Source organism: Phoxinus phoxinus, assembly GCF_949152265.1.
Source record: "Phoxinus phoxinus genome assembly, chromosome: 20".
Classification (NCBI taxonomy): Eukaryota; Metazoa; Chordata; class Actinopteri; order Cypriniformes; family Leuciscidae; genus Phoxinus; species Phoxinus phoxinus.
In genome coordinates this window covers 24,849,164-24,866,858 of record NC_136895.1, presented here as the reverse complement: position 1 = coordinate 24,866,858, position 17,695 = coordinate 24,849,164, and the positions used below count along the sequence as shown (strand labels likewise).

Here is a 17,695-nt window from a genome sequence, read left to right as displayed (position 1 = left end):
CCAGATTCATACATACTGTACAGACTGATCTGTTGGGTGGATGATCAGCTTGTGCATGAGAATATGTCTCCTGCTAGACGTTTGTATTTGATGTCAGTTTGTTAGTGTGTTTAAGGTGACAGTAATGTATAAATAGCATGGGGTTGAAGGTGTTTATTTTCCATTCTTGCTCAGTTTTACTTAAGCAACTTTCGACATATTAACTCAAACTAAACACTACATACAATATATAGTGTATGATCTTACTGTATAATGTGAAATGTCATATATTTTGTGTATGAGAAATATTAAGATATTTAAAGCGATTTGCATCTCACTCTACAGTTCTGAAAGAATTAAGAGACCACTGAGACCATATATATTATATACCACATAATATATATATTATTGTCCATCAATTAATTCTTTCACAATTTTTTTTTGCTAAATCATTCTGCTGATGTTTCTCAATGCCCAAAGACACAATAAAATGCACAAAGGCCACAATTAAGCCTATTCAACTCAATTAATTCATTTTATAATCAACAGTTTGTTTGGCGAGCATTTGAACAGCTTTAACTCTCAAGAGAAGGACAAAGTTGAACCAAAGTTTTTTTTTTAATTTATATGCAGTTACTAGGGTGATTTTGGTGGTCGAAAGAGCCCACCTTAAGTCTCTATGATCTTCGATGGTGCACTTCGCTCGTGATCGTCCCAAAGCACTTCCTCCCAAGGGAATCCCAGCCGCCATTCTGAAGTGTGCTCCACTTCCTCAAGTGAGCAAGTTTATAGACAGACCCTCGACCCCCTCGATTTTCAACTCGATTGTAACGTCAAAACAGATCATGCTTAAGATACTCCCACCCCACATGGGTGTAATAGCAACACATTAAATGAAACAACCTGGCAGTGAGATAATCTAATCATCACTTTCAAAAAATATGTTTTTTATTCACATGTTCAGGTAAGAAGACTAACTGTTACAATTTCTTTATGATTCAGTATTGCAAATTTCAACAATGGTGATTATATGAAAAATTCATGTCAGTTTGTTAGTGTGTTTAAGGTGACAGTAATGTATAAATAGCATGGGGTTGAAGGTGTTTATTTTCCATTCCTGCTCAGTTTTACTTCTGCTCTACACAAAGCAACTTTCGACAGATTAACTCAAACTAAACACTACATACAATATATAGTGTAAGATCTTACTGTATAATGTGAAATGTCATATATTCTGAAAACACGTTTTTCCAGGTTTCCAAGTGCAAGTTAAAAAAAAATTAAAAAAAAGCCTTGCCTATATCCTCCATAGGCAAGTCAAGTCACCTTTATTTATATAGCGCTTTTTACAATACAGATTGTATCAAAGCAGCTTCACAGTGATAACATGAAAATAATACAAAAACAATTTCATCATCATCCACCTTTAAGGCAGATCTATAATATTGTTGAATATTAAATGTCCCCAACTATAGGCAAGAAAAAACCTTGATAAAGCATGATTCCTGTTCTTTCCGAAATACAAGTTGGAAATTGGAATTTAAATGCATAAACACAAACTGGCTTGTAGCACAAATACTGTAGTTTTACCGTTTACAGTACTCGCACATTCAAACGAAACTGCTTACTTCCACATTGCAAATTCAGGTGGATATGAGAATTTAAACAGACAGGAAAAAATTGCTGGTATGTCAAACATATTAGTGCATTGATCACTTTAGTAGCTTTAAAAAACATTGAGTACTTTGTTCTATTGCTGGTAACAAGTCGTTTTATTACTGATATGCAATTTAATATTTTTTTGTTAGCTTTTTTTATTTAACTAAAAAAATAAAATGTATAACAAATATACATTTATGTTTTAATTCCTTATTTAAATGACTAAAAACTAATTAGTCTTTAAAACTATAAAACTAGTTTTTGCTGTGCTGTCGCGGTCAAATTTGATTGGCATTGGTACCAAACACTAAAATCATGGAATCGTGAGACTGTTCCTCTGTGAGCAATGAAAGTTTCTGCTGATCCTCCTCTCGTGTTTCCCATCTTCTGTTCAATGTCCCTTTCAATTAAAGTCACAATAATAACTGATGTTACAGTGGTGTCTCACAGGCAGCTTCAGTCTCATTCTCAATAGCAGCATCCATCGATGAAGAGTCTTTTGAACCTCCCTCCTGTAATAAAACACATATTCACAGAAGGTAAATTATGATGATGATGATGATGATGATGATGATGATGATTCAGTTACACAAACAGATTGTGCTTTTTCCTTATGTTTACTGAATGGACAGGCCGGTTTTATTTTTCAAAATAATAAACTCAGGCCTGGGTCCGGTTCAGGGCCGGCAACGCCCCCTCAAATCACCATGAATGTTAAAGGGATTTTAATGATAAAATATGCTATTTAAATATCACATCTGCCTATTGCATTTTCTTCCTAGAGTGAATAGCAATATTTTAGATAAGGACAGTCTGTTAGGCAAAGTCAAATTTTTATTGGTAGTTTGATTTAGCGTGCTCCCCCACCCTAACATTACGTTAAATTTCTTGCACTACGGAAAGTTGCACACACGAGTGGGTTTTCTGCACGGATATCAAAGACCGAGTTGAGATCTACTAGCCTACCGCTAGTGTTGAACTTTATTTTTATTGGGTTTTTCTTATGTCCATTTCTCTTTTTTTGTGTTATTATTATTATTATGAACATTTATATAATTGAAGAATAAATATCACTTGTGAACTGATTTTTTCTGGGATTATTACTATAATTTGTTGTGTAACAGGTGGTATCCTGGGTTAACTTTAATTTTGACAGGTTTAATCCTGTCTGGCGCCCGAAGTTTTCTTTAAAATAATGTATTTAAGTTAGGGCGGCCACCACCGTTACAACCTGCTGCTACTTACTTTGGCTCATCTGAGCTACAAATAAGCAGTGCTGTGGACACTGACAGTGCAGGCCCGCTTACGCCACTGTCAGTCTACTACTAGTGTACCAGAGGACGTCGGTAAAGACAAGCCAGTCCAGGTTTGTCTCAAGCAGTTTCCAAAGAAACCACAACATAAAAATGAATTAGTACAATGATAGGGAATGGCAAGAATATTCAGAGCAAGCAAATTCTGCATTTTGTTTTCCCAGTCAGAAATTTGGCAGGACTGACTGTGTTTACAAGCACTGGTTTTAGCAATTGGAAGCATGTGACAGATAAAGCGAGAGGATTTTACAGACAAGCGAACTGTAAAGAGCATCTGGCATGCATGGCTATTTGGAAAGAGCAGCAATTGCGATGTTAATTCAGATCAACTTTTTCAAAACCGCCTTTATGTGTCTGCAATAATAGACATTATTGAATTCCTGGTATCAAACGAACTGCCATTGAGGGGTACCATTGATTCAGTTGATGACAGAGGTCACGCGGGCAGTGGACTGTTCCTGTCTCTATTCATGTTCAAAATCATTTAATTGAACTGATGAGTACAATCGTGACCGAGCACATTGTTAAAGATGTTGGAGAGTCATGGTTTACAATTAAAGTGGATGGAACCAAGGACCCGACGGGCAATGAGAATGTCGCTATTGTTCTACGATATGGTGACCAGAACTGCACAGTGAAAGAGAGGCTGTTGTCAGTATTGACCACAGACAAGTGCGATGCCCTGTCACTCACAAACATCGTGCTTGAATAGCTGTCAAATGTTGGTCTCGATTCAAATACAATACTAAGTCAACGTTATGAATATTTTGTTAATATTCACAAAATTAACGGAATTCATAGCAGATATAAAATTTCCTACAACTTAATTCTGAAAAAATAGAGATTCTAATTATTGGACAAAAAACGCCCTCACATAATACTCGTGAGCATCCCTATGCCCTACTCCCTTAAGAACAGACGGCAGAGCGCTTGAAATGTTCACTTTGGAGGGAGCGGGGTACTTGTGTGCCATTATGCAGCCGTTTGGAACGGACTTGATGAAGGGAGCAACGATAGAGAAAGTAATTTCCTCATTATTTTCACTCGGGATATTCCCATGACAGCGCAGCGCGGTGTCCGTCATCTGAATAGCTGTTCTAACGACAGAAATGTAGCTGTTAACATAACTGTTGCAAATAAATACATTTTATACAACAACAAATATATCTGTGTGTGATTCTCAACTTTCAAAATTGCCGTCTCATATTTAGACCTTTTTTTTGGTCCAAATGTTGGTAGTTGTGTAGACTGTCAATGGAGGGACAGAAATCTCTCAGATTTCATTCAAATATATCTGCATTTATGTTCAAAAGATGAGTATTAAATAACAGAATTATAATTTTTGGGTCCCCTATTGGTTCCACTTTATTTCGATAGTAGTAACTTTGCAACTACACGTAAACTAACTCTAGCTAGAGTATTAGTAGACTGACTGTCAGGTTATTGTTAGGTGTTAAGCCTGTTTTATGCTTCTGCGTCAACTCCACGCCGTAGCTACGCCGTCACTCCTACGTGGCCGTTTTATGGTTCTGCGTCGGGTTGTGTTGCATCGCGGTGCATTTCACCGCCAGAACGCTTGTGGTCTGCGTCGCCTCGACGCGTAGTTAAATTTTTTTGGAGGTGCACGTCGAGCTACGGCAGAGAGGGGTTCGCGTCGACGCAGAAGGGTCTGCGGGGGTACGCCGTCGATTCGACGCAGAAGCATAAAACAGGCTTTAGGGTTCGGGTTAGTAGAATAAGTTGACTTGTAGTTGCCAAGTTACTTATAGTCAGTAGAATGTCTAAAGTGGATTATCGAATTAAAGTTTTACTGAACTATCCCTTTAAAATACAGTATACACATTTAAAATTTATCAGTAATTAAACTAAGTTAGCAACCTTTTCCACAAATGAAATTACTCAAGTAAAGCATGTTACCTTTGAATAAGTGTGCAAAAGATGCCTGATCCCGGGACAGGACACCAGAATGAAGTTACAATAAGACTGCAAATATAGCCACAAAGTGGCGGTGAGAGAGAAAGGCTGAGCAATTTGAAATTGCAATGGCAGATTTAAAAAGTTGCAAATGCCAAATTGAGGTTGTACTGTGAATGTGAATGAAAGAATACAAGTTTGTCATTGTATTTCTGTGATTGGCAGAATATTCAATAGATAAATCTCTATCGATTGACAGAGCTACAATAGCAAACCACTCACCGTCACCTATTAGTGTAGAACCACTCCTCAGGGGTCGAATCAGCTACAGCGCAATACTTTCCTGTAATAAAAACACAGATTCACACAAGGTAAAAGACATGAACAGGACTGATGATTCAGTAACACGAACACAAAAATACTAGCCATAGTGTGTTTCATGATTTGCAAATCACAAACTATTTTGTTTTAGAAAATGGCTGACAAAAATAAAACTGCATCATGTGACTTTTTGTCAGTTATTTTAAACACTGAACATTTCATTTTGCAGTTGAATTCTCATCCAGTGTGAAATCTACAGGAAAAAAAATGGCACCATACAAAATGCGTTTCAAATCGCACTGACATGTTCTAATACAACTCTAAAACACCTGCTCTCTAAATAAAGCTGCACTTTTTGTTTTTATATTATTCATTATTTTGTTTATTTTGGAGTTAAAGGGATAGTTCACCCCCCCCCCCCCCCCCCAAAAAAAAAAATCTAAATTCTGTCATCGTTTACTCAAAGTTGTTTCAAACCAGTATGAGTTTTTTTTCTTCTGCTGAACACAAAAGAGGATATTTTGAAGAATGTCAGTAACCAAACAGTTGATGGCCCAAAACACAGAGTACCAACCCAAAGTCCCTAGTTCCTGCGGTAGAAACTCGGCTACTGACTTCCATAGGGGTCCATCAACTGTTTGGTTACTAGCATTCTTCAAAATATCTTCTTTTGTGTCCAGCAGAAGAAATAAACTCATACAGGTTTGGAACAACATGAGGGTGAGTAAATTGGGACAATTTCAAACTGTTCAAACTGAACTGAGATCATTTATGAACTGAGATAATTCTACAATAATTTATTTTAATTAATTATTTAATTATTATTATTATGGCACTGCCTTACCTGAAGATCTGATTTACAGTATAAATGTGTTACAACCTGATCCTAGACCTGGATCGTAAACATTTGTTACATAAACAATTATAATTATACAGTGCTAATATAAAAAAGTAGCAATACTACGGTACATTTAAAGATACATTTTTAACTAGAAATCACATATTTCTTGTTAAATCAGCTGTATGTAATACTTGCATTCCGTACTGCTGGTGTAGGGATCCTGCGACGAGAGTAAATCACAGCAGCAGCTACAACTACAGAAACCAGCAGAACGACAGCAGCAACTATTCCTGCCACAGCTCTCGGAGACAACCCTGAATCTAGAACAGATAAAGACAGCCAGTATTATTAGATTTAAAAATATTGAACTATATTTTAACATTCAGAAATTGTACTTACCAGTCACAGTAACACTGAATCTCCTTATGCTGCTGATGCTGAGTTGGCGATGGGGAATGTTGCTGTTGATCTTCACCTGATAGTCTCCAGAGTCTTCAGTTCTGGTGTTCGTGATGGTCAGAGATCCAGTCTGATGATCCAGCTTCAGTCTGTCTCTGAATCTCTCTTTACACTGAACATCTGTACAGATCTTACTCTGATCTCCAGTGATTTCAGCGATGATAATCTCATTATAATACCATGACATTGAATCATTTGGGTTTTTAATTACATCAGGATCTAAAGTGACAGATTCTCTTTCGTTGCTCTTCACTTCATCTCGTTCAGCAGCAGAAACACCTGAAACACAAATCAACAGATGGTTGTGAACATGATTTACAATTTCATTTTACATCAAATCCTCATTTAAACAGGTAAAAAGAATGTGATAAGAGATGGTTTGGTGAGAAACGATCATCTCCACCAGAACACAAAGCTTTTTATTAATCTTTATACTGATATGACTCAGTTTGCCAATAGAAATTATTTACTTTTAAATCAAACTGAACCGTTTATGAACTGAGATAATTCTACAAATTCCACGTTCACAGCAAATGTGAATGTAAAAAGGTGATCGAAATATATGCAAAAAATAAATAAAAAATCTAACACAATAATGGTGTGGTTAAACCATAAAAAAAAGCTACTCACCATTAACAGTAACATTGAAGATATTTTCTCTGATGCTGCTGCTGATTTGTAGTTGATACACTCCAGTGTCTGTGCTTTTTATGTCTGTGATGGTCAGAGATCCAGTCTGATGATCCAGCTTCAGTCTGTCTCTGAATCTCTCTTCACACTGAACATCTGTACAGATCTTACTCCGATCTCCAATGATTTGAGCGATGCGAGTGTCATTAAAATACCATCTAATACTATCTTGTTGGTTAGCTTTAACACCAGTGTTTAGAGTGACTGAATTTCCCTCCATCACTGACACGGACACACTATCAGCACCTGATGAAGAAATGAATAGTTAAAGGTGCTGTATGGAGTTTTTCTACTAAAAATGAATCCATTTTTTATTGCCCGTGTGTGAAGGGGTTGTAATCTCACAATAAAATGATCCACTTGGCGGGTTTTGCTATTACCTCTGAAAGCAAGTATTCCTATTTCTATGTAAGTCTCCGGGTCGGATTTGCCGCGAAATCCAGTGACGTGACTGAGACCTGCATGCGCGCTCCCGAGCGTCTCGCCTCGTCTACTGACTTTACACTCAACAGCGACGACACTGCAACTTTATGACATGGAGTTTGCTAACACTAAGAAACGAGCCGCACAACACAGACTCCAACACAACTCCACATAATAATAATAAAAAAGCATGCGCACGAGCACTCGCTTGTAAACGTATTGGTTGCAATCTGAAACATCACCGCTAGATGCCGCTGAAAACTCCACATAGCCCCTTTAATTATAAGTAAATTAATATAAATACATACAATTATATATTATAATATAGAGTTAACTAGTGAACTAAGGTTCGGGAGCGGGGCCACGCCTCACCCAGTCACCTGACGTCTCAAAGCCTTCTTATATTAGGCTACCCCTTACAATGTTGTTTGGCTCGTTCTCTCGAACCCTCCCAACCCATCCCTCTGTCATCCATTCAACCATCCATATCATCCCCTCTTCTCGTCCCTTCCAGGTTATATCAGGGGTCCTAATCACTTGGCCTACATTTAACTGAGATGATGCCCCAACTCCTGGCCGGCAACACCAGACACCTAGATCAACCAGACAACTATCCCTTTTCCCCTTCCACTTCATCCTTTCCCTATTCATCCCCAACTCTCTTCAATAAATAATTTCCGACATTCATGGTTGTGGCGTGGTCTTGCTACTAGTGTAATTACCGTATATAAATAAATAAAATTATACAACATGAAAGTGCTGTGAATTTTTTTTTTTTTTTTACTGATCATTAAGAAATATGTCTTGATTCATTAAGTAACACGAGCAGACAAACAGCAGTTGAACATAAGTGATTTACGCATTCACTCATGACTAATCTTTACTTAAAGGCACAATATGTGATTTTCGCCGCTAGAAGTCGCTTATTCAAAACAAAGGCGTCTTGATGACATTGTGAATGAGTGTGGAATCATAGTCGTCTTCGCCTCTACAGCTGATGAAAAGGAATCTGATGGACTCGGCAGAAATCATGTTCATAGATGAGCGAATATATTAAAGTTTTATTAACGTTACAGTGGCATGATGAAGCAGGGCGTAAAGAGGCCGCTGGAGCGAATGCTAGAATGACTTATGTTGCTACTTGCTACAGTATATTTGAACATTTATTGCATGTCATTTATTGTATTATGGAGAAAACTCTCTCTGAGTATGCTATATAAACTACTTGACAAGATAGTGCTGTATCTGAGGTAAAAACATGGTAGCCTACTTGTGGTAAATCAAGAAAACAAAGGATTCCAACATTAAGACTAACCGTGTTGCACTATTTAACAATGATTCGTTTTCGGTTGATAAATGCATCAAAACAGTTGCTCACCTGTCTCACAAAACACATAATTGTTTCCATGGTTTCTACAGAAGTAAAACTGAAAATTGGATATGACATCACAGGCAATGTAATGTTGTCCAATAGCTGATTTCTCTGGATCTAAACATTGTTGGAAAAGTTCGGAATAATGTTTGTTTTTATGTTCTATGCAAAGCACTTTGAATTGCCATAAAAGCACAAATTGCCATAGTGTGTGAATACTTAAACTCCTTATGTAAAGCATTTTGAATAACTGTTTAAATTTTTCTTGCTCTCATTTTGTGATTATTTTTATGCTTTTCTATGTAAAGCACTTTTAATTACCATAGTGTATGAAATGTGCTATACATAAACTCAAGAGGTCCTCGCTGCAGCCTGTAGCACGATGATGTAGCTGGATGGTCCAATACATATTGGACGCTGTTACGCGCATGCGCGGTGGTGTTTTGGTGACGTCATATATGCATGCGCACTAGTAGAGAGTTGGTGAACAATCGCACGTGCTTTGATTTTCCAAAAAGAATAAAGTTAAATATAAATGGTCACTATAGTATGGAAGCTCTTTTCCGCCACAGAATAAAACATTTTAAAAAGAAATGTGACTTTATATCACGCAATTCTGACTTAATAACACACAATTGCGACTTTATATCACGCAATTCTGACTTTAAAACCTGCAATTGCGACTTTATATCACGCAATTCTGAGATAAAAAGTCAGAATTGTGAGATAAAAAGTCGCAATTACCTTTTTTATTTCTCACTCTGTGGCGAAAACACACTTCCATATACCGAACAGCAAATTAAGCAGAACCCATATGTACAGATCACTTTGGAAAAATGAGTATAGCCATTAAAGAAGGCAAGGAACTCTTACCAGGCAAAATATCATTAAGCACTTTTATTTTTGACACCTGACCAGATTTATTTTCTTGATGCTGTTATTATTTTAGCATTTACCCTTGAATGTGTACTGATATTTTAATATGATTACAGACCTTATTGTTTTGTACCTTTAGGATTCAAATTACAGAGTCAGAGTCAACTTGACATATTTCTGCTTCCACTCAATAGCATCTGATCTGAATAAAATAAAATGGCTTTATTTTAAAATGTTATATATAGGCTACACACATTAAATAAATACTTGAGGACGGTGAGGACATACTATTAATCTATCAAATTTAGGTTTAAAATTATGTGATTAATTACTTATTCGTCAATGATTACTTATTACTATTTAACAGTACTACTGCTACACAGGTTATAACATCATCTCAATACAATATTGAGCATACATGTCACTTAAGACCAGCGCATGCGAATTATAACCCAGAGGTCGGTACTGCGCATGCGTATATGACGTCACCAAAACACACCTCCATCCACTACGTATTGGACCATCCAGCTACGTCATCGTGCTACAGGCTGCTCAATAAACTTGCCTTGCCTAATGTTAGTAGGCTACACAAGTCAACAAAATATATGATATTGTTCAAGTGGTTTTTGGATATGTTGATATATCCTAAATCTGACATATTGTGCCTTTAAGAACATCATACAACACATCCTGATTTATATTTCACTCTCTTTCCCTATGTTTGTGCATTCATACAACAAAGACATATTATCCATAAAAAATACTTTAGAATACCTTTTCCACCACATTAAAACTCAAATAATGTAATGTCTTCAAATTATTGTTTTTCTGTTTAGTTCTGCTGTTTGAATCCCCAACAATAAATCGCGTTTTTAGGTATGATTTCGTTGATATATAAAGAGATTGTCACATAAAAGTGTCTTACCATTCACACGTAAACACGAAAAAAACAAGATGAAAACAAAGAGAAGCTTTCTCACTAATTTCCCAAAGATTGCAGAATGCATATTCGGATAACGTTACTACACAAAACTGAAATTCGAAAAGCCCCGCTCTACTGTACTGTACTGTCTGATTGGCCAGCCCGTAGTCCCACCCCAAACATTTCATTCGCTACTGGCAGCATAGACATAATAAAGGCTAGATGTCTCGTCCGCGCTGCAGGCCAATGGAGGTCGACGTCCGCACACGGCGGCATCTTGCCACAGGGGGCTCGCTCACTTGTAACATTGTTTTAATGGTGCATGTACTTTTTAAATATCCATAACTTGCTCAATTGTCTACCGATTTGCAAACGGGTTGGTTTGTTATAAACCTCAGAGATATAGTTATGACACTGCGTATTTATGAATAATTATAATATTATATATTCCAACATGTTCAAGCATTATTAACACCAGGGACCAGTGCATTGAATAGTTCTTTTAAAATTATGGCACACCTTGCACCAGACATGAGACAGGCTACTGTACAAATCAAGATGCAACACGTTAATTAAATTCTATAAATGTAAGTTTCTTACTGATTTTCTATGTGTTTGTTTTGGAATTGAGGCTAATGCAATTTAGTATGCACATCTTTATAGAAAAGAGGGTGGGGGGAAACCATCCGGAGGCCATTTTTACATAATTTTTTACATGTGTTCAGTTCATGAGCAATCATGGGCATAATGTTTGAAGCGGATGACACAACAAATGTCTGTATACCGGGCTGATTTTAAAATGAGTAGGCCTATAGGTCATTCATAAATCCACAAGATCTTACCTTCATGCTGTGGAAACACAAACCAGAAGACAACACGAGCGCAGCGCTGAAAAGGGGTGGGACTATTAAGATCTATAGTATGCGAAAAACTGTTCACCAAAAGAGTAGTATGTCCAAATTACTAGTAGCCTATTCATAAAACAGTATAGGAAAAAAAGTACCCGGATGATCCTGAAGTGTGCATTCAATGGCCATTTTACTATCCCATGAGGACAGCAGAGCATTTATGAATGGCATTGAAGCGACACAACTGATGCCGGTATGACACGTGATGACAACACACATTCATAAAGAAAATACTTTTCAAATTCAAATGTAGTACCTAATTGGACACAGCGTCTGTCTTGATATGCGAGTTTAGTGCACATACGCATTGACTTGTCTAGCCATAAAAATACACTTTTTTGTAATGCTGTTTGGTCATAAGAAACAACATTTATGAGATCATTCATATCAGATTTTGTTGCTGATTTGAAATATTTTATTTAAATGTGAGTGTGGCAAGTAGTTTTTGAGATTTCAGCATTTTTGGTTTAATTTGTCTTCTTCACTGTAACTATGTCCTGAAGTAACAAAATAACATTTAAAAACAAACTGAAGTGTATGTTTCTCGCCTTCTTTCTTTGTCTATGCTTTTGGACGGACATTATGCTGATATTTCACATTGTGAAGTGGACATTTGCGGCAGTAATATCTGGACTTCTAGTGTTTTAGGCCCCATTTACACTAGTGCATTTGCGTTTTAAAACAAAACACGGGTAAAAAGTATTAAAAACTACAGATGGAGGTTGTGTGAGTTATGTAGAGAGGTTTAGATAAGGGGGTTTAGGTGATTAATTATCAGTATCTAACCTGATGAAAATGTATTTACCGGTATTCAATTTTGTCATATATCATCTGCAGAGCATTGTGAACTTTTGTAAATATACATTTAGCCATTAACTTTTAAATGCATTCAAACTGCAAACACATGAGGAGTCTATGCATGAAAGGCCCACAACTGGCAGATGAACGTGCTAAAAAAAATTCTCAGAAACGGTAGGAAATTGAATTAGGTTGAATGGAGGTGACAATCGGTGACAGGATGCACACGACAGAGCTGTCCGTTAAAGATGACAAAGTAGTGTGTCCCAAAGCTTGTTTTGCCACTCAAAAGTATGTACTTTTTCTTAACAAATAGACATACTTTTAGGGTGTAGTATAAGTAGGCGATGACGCAGCATTTGCAGATCCACATTACACACTAAAGGAAAAGGAGCACATTGAAAAGCATCATGCAACCCCTTAAAGTAAACTCAAATAAAAAATATGATTGACTTCTGATTGTTTTGAATTTACAATCAGTTTTCTCTGAACCTATTTAAATCTGTCACAGAACACGAACAGATCACAGCCTAAAGGAACAACAATTTTACAAAATGTGTAGTTACTTCATTTTGCCTTTGGACGGCAGCACTGTGCAACAACAAATAGTTAGTTAGCAGCATTGCTACTTAGTTAATTACTCCCCAAAACTGATGTAAACTAAATAAATTATGTGCATTAAAATTCATAAACAATCCAACAGTAAACCATACATTGCATTTATTCTTAAAATAACTCTCAAGACACTGACAGACAAAAACAGGATATATTTATAAAAAAAGGGTGAGGTCAAGAATAGTTAATATAATTAACTTAAAACTATGATAGAAATAACAGCTGAAACTAGAGGTTTTCTGCAGGGTCACAGTATACAAGATGATATAGTAAAATAGTATATACAATGATGGATACAGTATACAGTGAGGAGCATATGTCTTTGAACATTAATCTTAATATTTCACAGAGATATGGTATTTTCAATGTTTGATTTGAGAGAATCGTTTATCTGTCAGACATAATTGGGGCCAGTACTTTATTTCACAGTAAAGCCGCTTTAGCAGAGGTTAAACTGTCAGTTTCATATGAGCAGAAATGGAAAAAAAGCCCTTTAACCACATGCTATTCATGAACGCGCTACTGACACCGCGGACGTGCAGACGTGCAGACATGACATGAAGCACATACATCCACAGACACGAGCTCACACAGAAGCTTTCTGTCAGCCAACACATCAAACCACATCTCTGTACAGATGTAAGTGAATGAATAAATAAATGAGACCCCAGTTGAATCCTTTTCATGAGTATTTTGCATCTATGTTTTGCACTTGGCGATTTAAACACAGGCCCTGGTGTTGTTCTAATGCCGTACGTGTGCCCACAATTTCAGTAAATATAATACATTCAATTTCTGTTTGTTTTTCACCAAACCCTATCATATACCCCCAGAACACTTAGAATATACAACACATGGGATCATTTTGTGATACTTTTGTGTCTTTTTTTAAAAAAAAGCTTGATGCTGGTCATGATTTACTGCCATTATATGGAGTGTGAGAGGGATATATTTTTTTTAATTCTCCTTTTGATGATGACTTACAGTGCTATGCATAAGTTTAGACACCCATGCTAAAGTTGACTAAAAAGAGGAATAAAAAATCATCCTTTGGAAATTGAACTTAATGCCTTAATTTAAAAAAATAGGAAAAATCCAACCTTTAAGGACAACAATTTTCTTTGTGAATGAATAATGTATCGTAAATAAATAAATTTTCTTCCTTAAAATACAGGGTGCATAAGTTTGGACAACCCTATGTTAAATTCCCATAGAGGCAGGCAGATTTTTATTTTTAAAGGCCAGTTACTTCATGAATCCAGGATACTATGCATCCTGATAAAGTTCCCTTGGCCTTTGGAATTAAAATAGCCCCACATCATCACATATCCTTCACCATACCTGGAGATTGGCATGGAGTACTTTCCATAAGATCATCTCTCAATGCAAATCAAACCAGCTGTTAGGCTAACTGAAATAAAACCATGCCAATCTCCAGGTATGGTGAAGGATATGTGATGATGTGGGGCTATTTTAATTCCAAAGGCCAAGGGAACTTTATCAGGATGCAGAGTATCCTGGATCCATGAAGTAACTGGCCTTTAAAAATAAAAATCTGCCTGCCTCTATGGGAATTTAACATAGGGTTGTCCAAACTTATGCACCCTGTATTTTAAGGAAGAAAATGTATTTATTTACGATACATTATTCATTCACAAAGAAAATTGGTGTCCTTAAAGGTTGGATTTTTCCTATTTTTTTAAATTAAGGCATTAAGTTAAATTTCCAAAAGATGATTTTTTATTCCTCTTTTTAGTCAACTTTAGCATGGGTGTCTAAACTTATGCATAGCACTGTAATTTTCATTTTAGGGTGAATTGTCCCTAGCCAAACATGAAAATGCTCCAATGGGCCAATATCCAATATTTAGATCACTTGTAAAAGGTTCTTGTATAAAAAAAGCTAATCTTTATTTTATTAGTCCATCTCTGAATATCACATTTCAAACCCCTCAGAATTATCCTTCCGTCTGCTGGGATTTCTTGATCATACTGAAAAATATCCTGCTGAAAATAAAAATATTAAGGTTTTTTTATGGACGGAATTTGTGCTACATTCATTGGAGAGTTAGTAATGCTTCTCACCAATCCCAGAGCTCAACCATAGACTCAGCGGTTGTCTCAGGAGGTTCCTATAGTGAAATGATCATTCAGCTGGATCTTCTACTCAGAGGAAGACTGAAGTTTGATCATCTCGTTGAGATAGGTGCATAATCCACATGATCCTCCTCTTTGACTTTCTGTAAAATGCATCACAAGATAAAATAATACAATATTCAAAACAAGGCAAATTAATTTTAGAAGACTGATTGAGGTTCAATGTGAAATAAAGTAGTTTTTTTTTTTGGTCAAATAACAGTGATCATTGCTTTTTGAACATGAAGCATCTAGGAAACACCATCAAACATCTAATTTGGTTGAGTTGTGAACTTTTGCAGCACGTTTCTGTATTTGGTTGTGTTGTGAGTATTTGGAGCACACATGTGTTGTGAAACTGATGAAGATGTTTTCTTAAATTCCAGGTGTTTTTCTATTTGTATGTGTTTTCTTCAGTTGCAGCGCGTTGAGGTTGAGCTCTCTTGGCCACCGTACTGACATGTTCCATTGGATATGCTGTCGCTGCCAATGGCAGTCTCGTTGAGCAATGTAGTAACTTTGCTCTACATTGCATCTAAAAATATGAACCTGTTTGCACGAGTGAGACCGAGAGACTGTTAATCAACAGTTTCAATTTCAATATCCAAAAAGGACAGATGCAGGACTTTTTGCGATCTGCCGGTACGCGGAATCACTGTAAAAAATAATCCCGTAAAAATACGCCGTGTTACTGTTAATGTTTAAAAGCTATATGCTGTTAAATTACAGTTATACTGTAGCTGACAAAACGGTATTTAGCTGTTTATTTCAAAAACAGTGACATACTGTATTTTTACGGTATGATGCTGGCAACCACAGCTGCCAGTAGTTTGCCGTTTTTTTACAGGATTATTTTTTACTGTGTACTGATACTGTGACTGTTAAGCAACTGTTTATCAGTTGTTTAAATGGAATCTGAGAAACCGTTATTTAAAATTAAAATAATTGTAGTAAACACTTCTTTTGCAACTACATTCATAGACATGGCAGATTTTAGTTGTGTTTTTCATATTGAATGATGATTATGCCTTTTATACATTTCTGACATGTTTGTAAGTGTGTGATTTCATTATACAGACAACGGCACAAGCACAGACACATCTAAATCCGACTCGCTGCTGAAATGAGACGGACACAGAGAATAAATTATCTTACCCATTTACGTGTGTTTCTTTTGTAGAACACTGGATCTGCATAAGTGATCTCCTCTGCACGAGTCACAGCAGTTTCTGCAATAATGACAGATGCATTAAAACAGAAAAACTCATAATGAACCAATTCTTTTTCTTCACAAAATATGTATTATCAAGCTCAAATGTGTGTTAAAGCATAATTTATTAAAATAATGAATCCTGCAATTTAAAAAAAACAAAAACATTAAGATTATATCTGTTTTACGCACACAAAAAATTCCTTAGCAGAGTATGCAATACTAATTATTAAAAAAAAATGTATAGACAATTTTAGATAAACAATTTTCATTGAAACTCATGCTGTCACCCACCAGTGAAACAACATCATATATAGAGATTTATATGTGTATATGTTTATGTTTGAACACTGGCAGTTTGCCTTTTTACATAGATAATGTTAATAAATTGGGTTTATTTGTTTTATTTTTGAATTAATGAAGATGTGCATTTCTGGGTTTGTATTACCAGTGAGTTTTAATGCAGTTTGAATTTTATTTTATTTTTTGCATGGATATATATATTCTGATATAGGCTAATTGTAATCTACAGAAGTTGCCAAACACAATAACATTAGTTTGGAAAATAAACTAGAGGCTGAACTACAAAAATGATGAGTAACTCTGTCATTCAATTAAAATATTTAGAGTACTATAGGGGAGGACGATATGACCAGAATCTTATATTATGATACGAGTAATTTTCTTTCATGATAATATTTATCACAATACACTGTAGCTCTTTTTTGCTATAAATAAGGTTAGCCTATGATATCAACGTTTTTGATACCATTGAAATCTCATCATTTTCATCACCAATTTAAGACTACTGTGTCTACAAGGATACTTCCAAAGACAGGCATTTTGAAGTGTGTGTATTTGACCATTCAAGGCTTTTAAGACGCCAAGCAGAACTCAGTTTAGTACGGCTTTATGTGCACGCGCTTCTCTCAGACAGCGGTCAGAAATACCTCAGACAGGCACGCGTTCCCTTTCAGTGCTTTATGCTGTTCTTTCACGCTTGAACGGTTTAAAATAACTTGTTTTTAAACTGCAAGTCTAAAAACAGTATTCAAATAAAAAGCTTTTGTGCAGCACGGCAAGTCGGCACCGTCACATGAGTTTAACCGCGATAGAGATGATAGTCCAAAATCTCTACCGGTTGACACATTTCGACTTAATCATTAGGCTAACGGTATATTGCCCACCACCCCTATTAGAGTATTTTAATAATACTTGTTTGAATCAGTAAGTAACACTTGCCTTCTTGATCTGTTTTTC

General features: G+C 36.2%; 1 protein-coding gene across 3 annotated transcripts; it reads right to left on the bottom strand.

Annotated features, from left to right (window-relative positions):
- Nucleotides 1-808: 808 nt before the first annotated feature.
- Nucleotides 809-10,955, bottom strand: LOC306988996 (uncharacterized protein). Of its 3 annotated transcripts, none has more exons than XM_079594255.1 (6): nucleotides 10,773-10,900; nucleotides 7,117-7,422; nucleotides 6,427-6,765; nucleotides 6,219-6,347; nucleotides 5,148-5,208; nucleotides 809-2,150 (listed from the first exon to the last, which is right to left on the bottom strand). In XM_079594255.1, the coding sequence occupies exons 1-5, from the start codon at nucleotides 10,852-10,854 to the stop codon at nucleotides 5,150-5,152; spliced, it is 915 nt and encodes a 304-aa protein (XP_079450381.1). In that variant the 5' UTR covers nucleotides 10,855-10,900; the 3' UTR covers nucleotides 809-2,150; nucleotides 5,148-5,149. The 3 variants fall into 3 exon arrangements, with proteins under 3 accessions (XP_079450381.1, XP_079450382.1, XP_079450383.1); XM_079594256.1 differs by having other exon boundaries at nucleotides 913-2,150; nucleotides 6,223-6,347; nucleotides 10,773-10,955; XM_079594257.1 differs by having other exon boundaries at nucleotides 913-2,150; nucleotides 6,232-6,347; nucleotides 10,773-10,928.
- Between the last annotated feature and the right edge of the window lie 6,740 nt (nucleotides 10,956-17,695).

Coding starts and splice junctions, on each gene's coding strand:
- LOC306988996 (XM_079594255.1), bottom strand. CDS start 10,854: ATGCATTCTGCAATCTTTGGGAAATTAGTGAGAAAGCTTCTCTTTGTT. Junction 6,766..7,116: donor CTTCAATGTTACTGTTAATG/GTGAGTAGCTTT, acceptor TTTGTGTTTCAG/GTGTTTCTGCTGCTGAACGA. Junction 6,348..6,426: donor ATTCAGTGTTACTGTGACTG/GTAAGTACAATT, acceptor TATCTGTTCTAG/ATTCAGGGTTGTCTCCGAGA.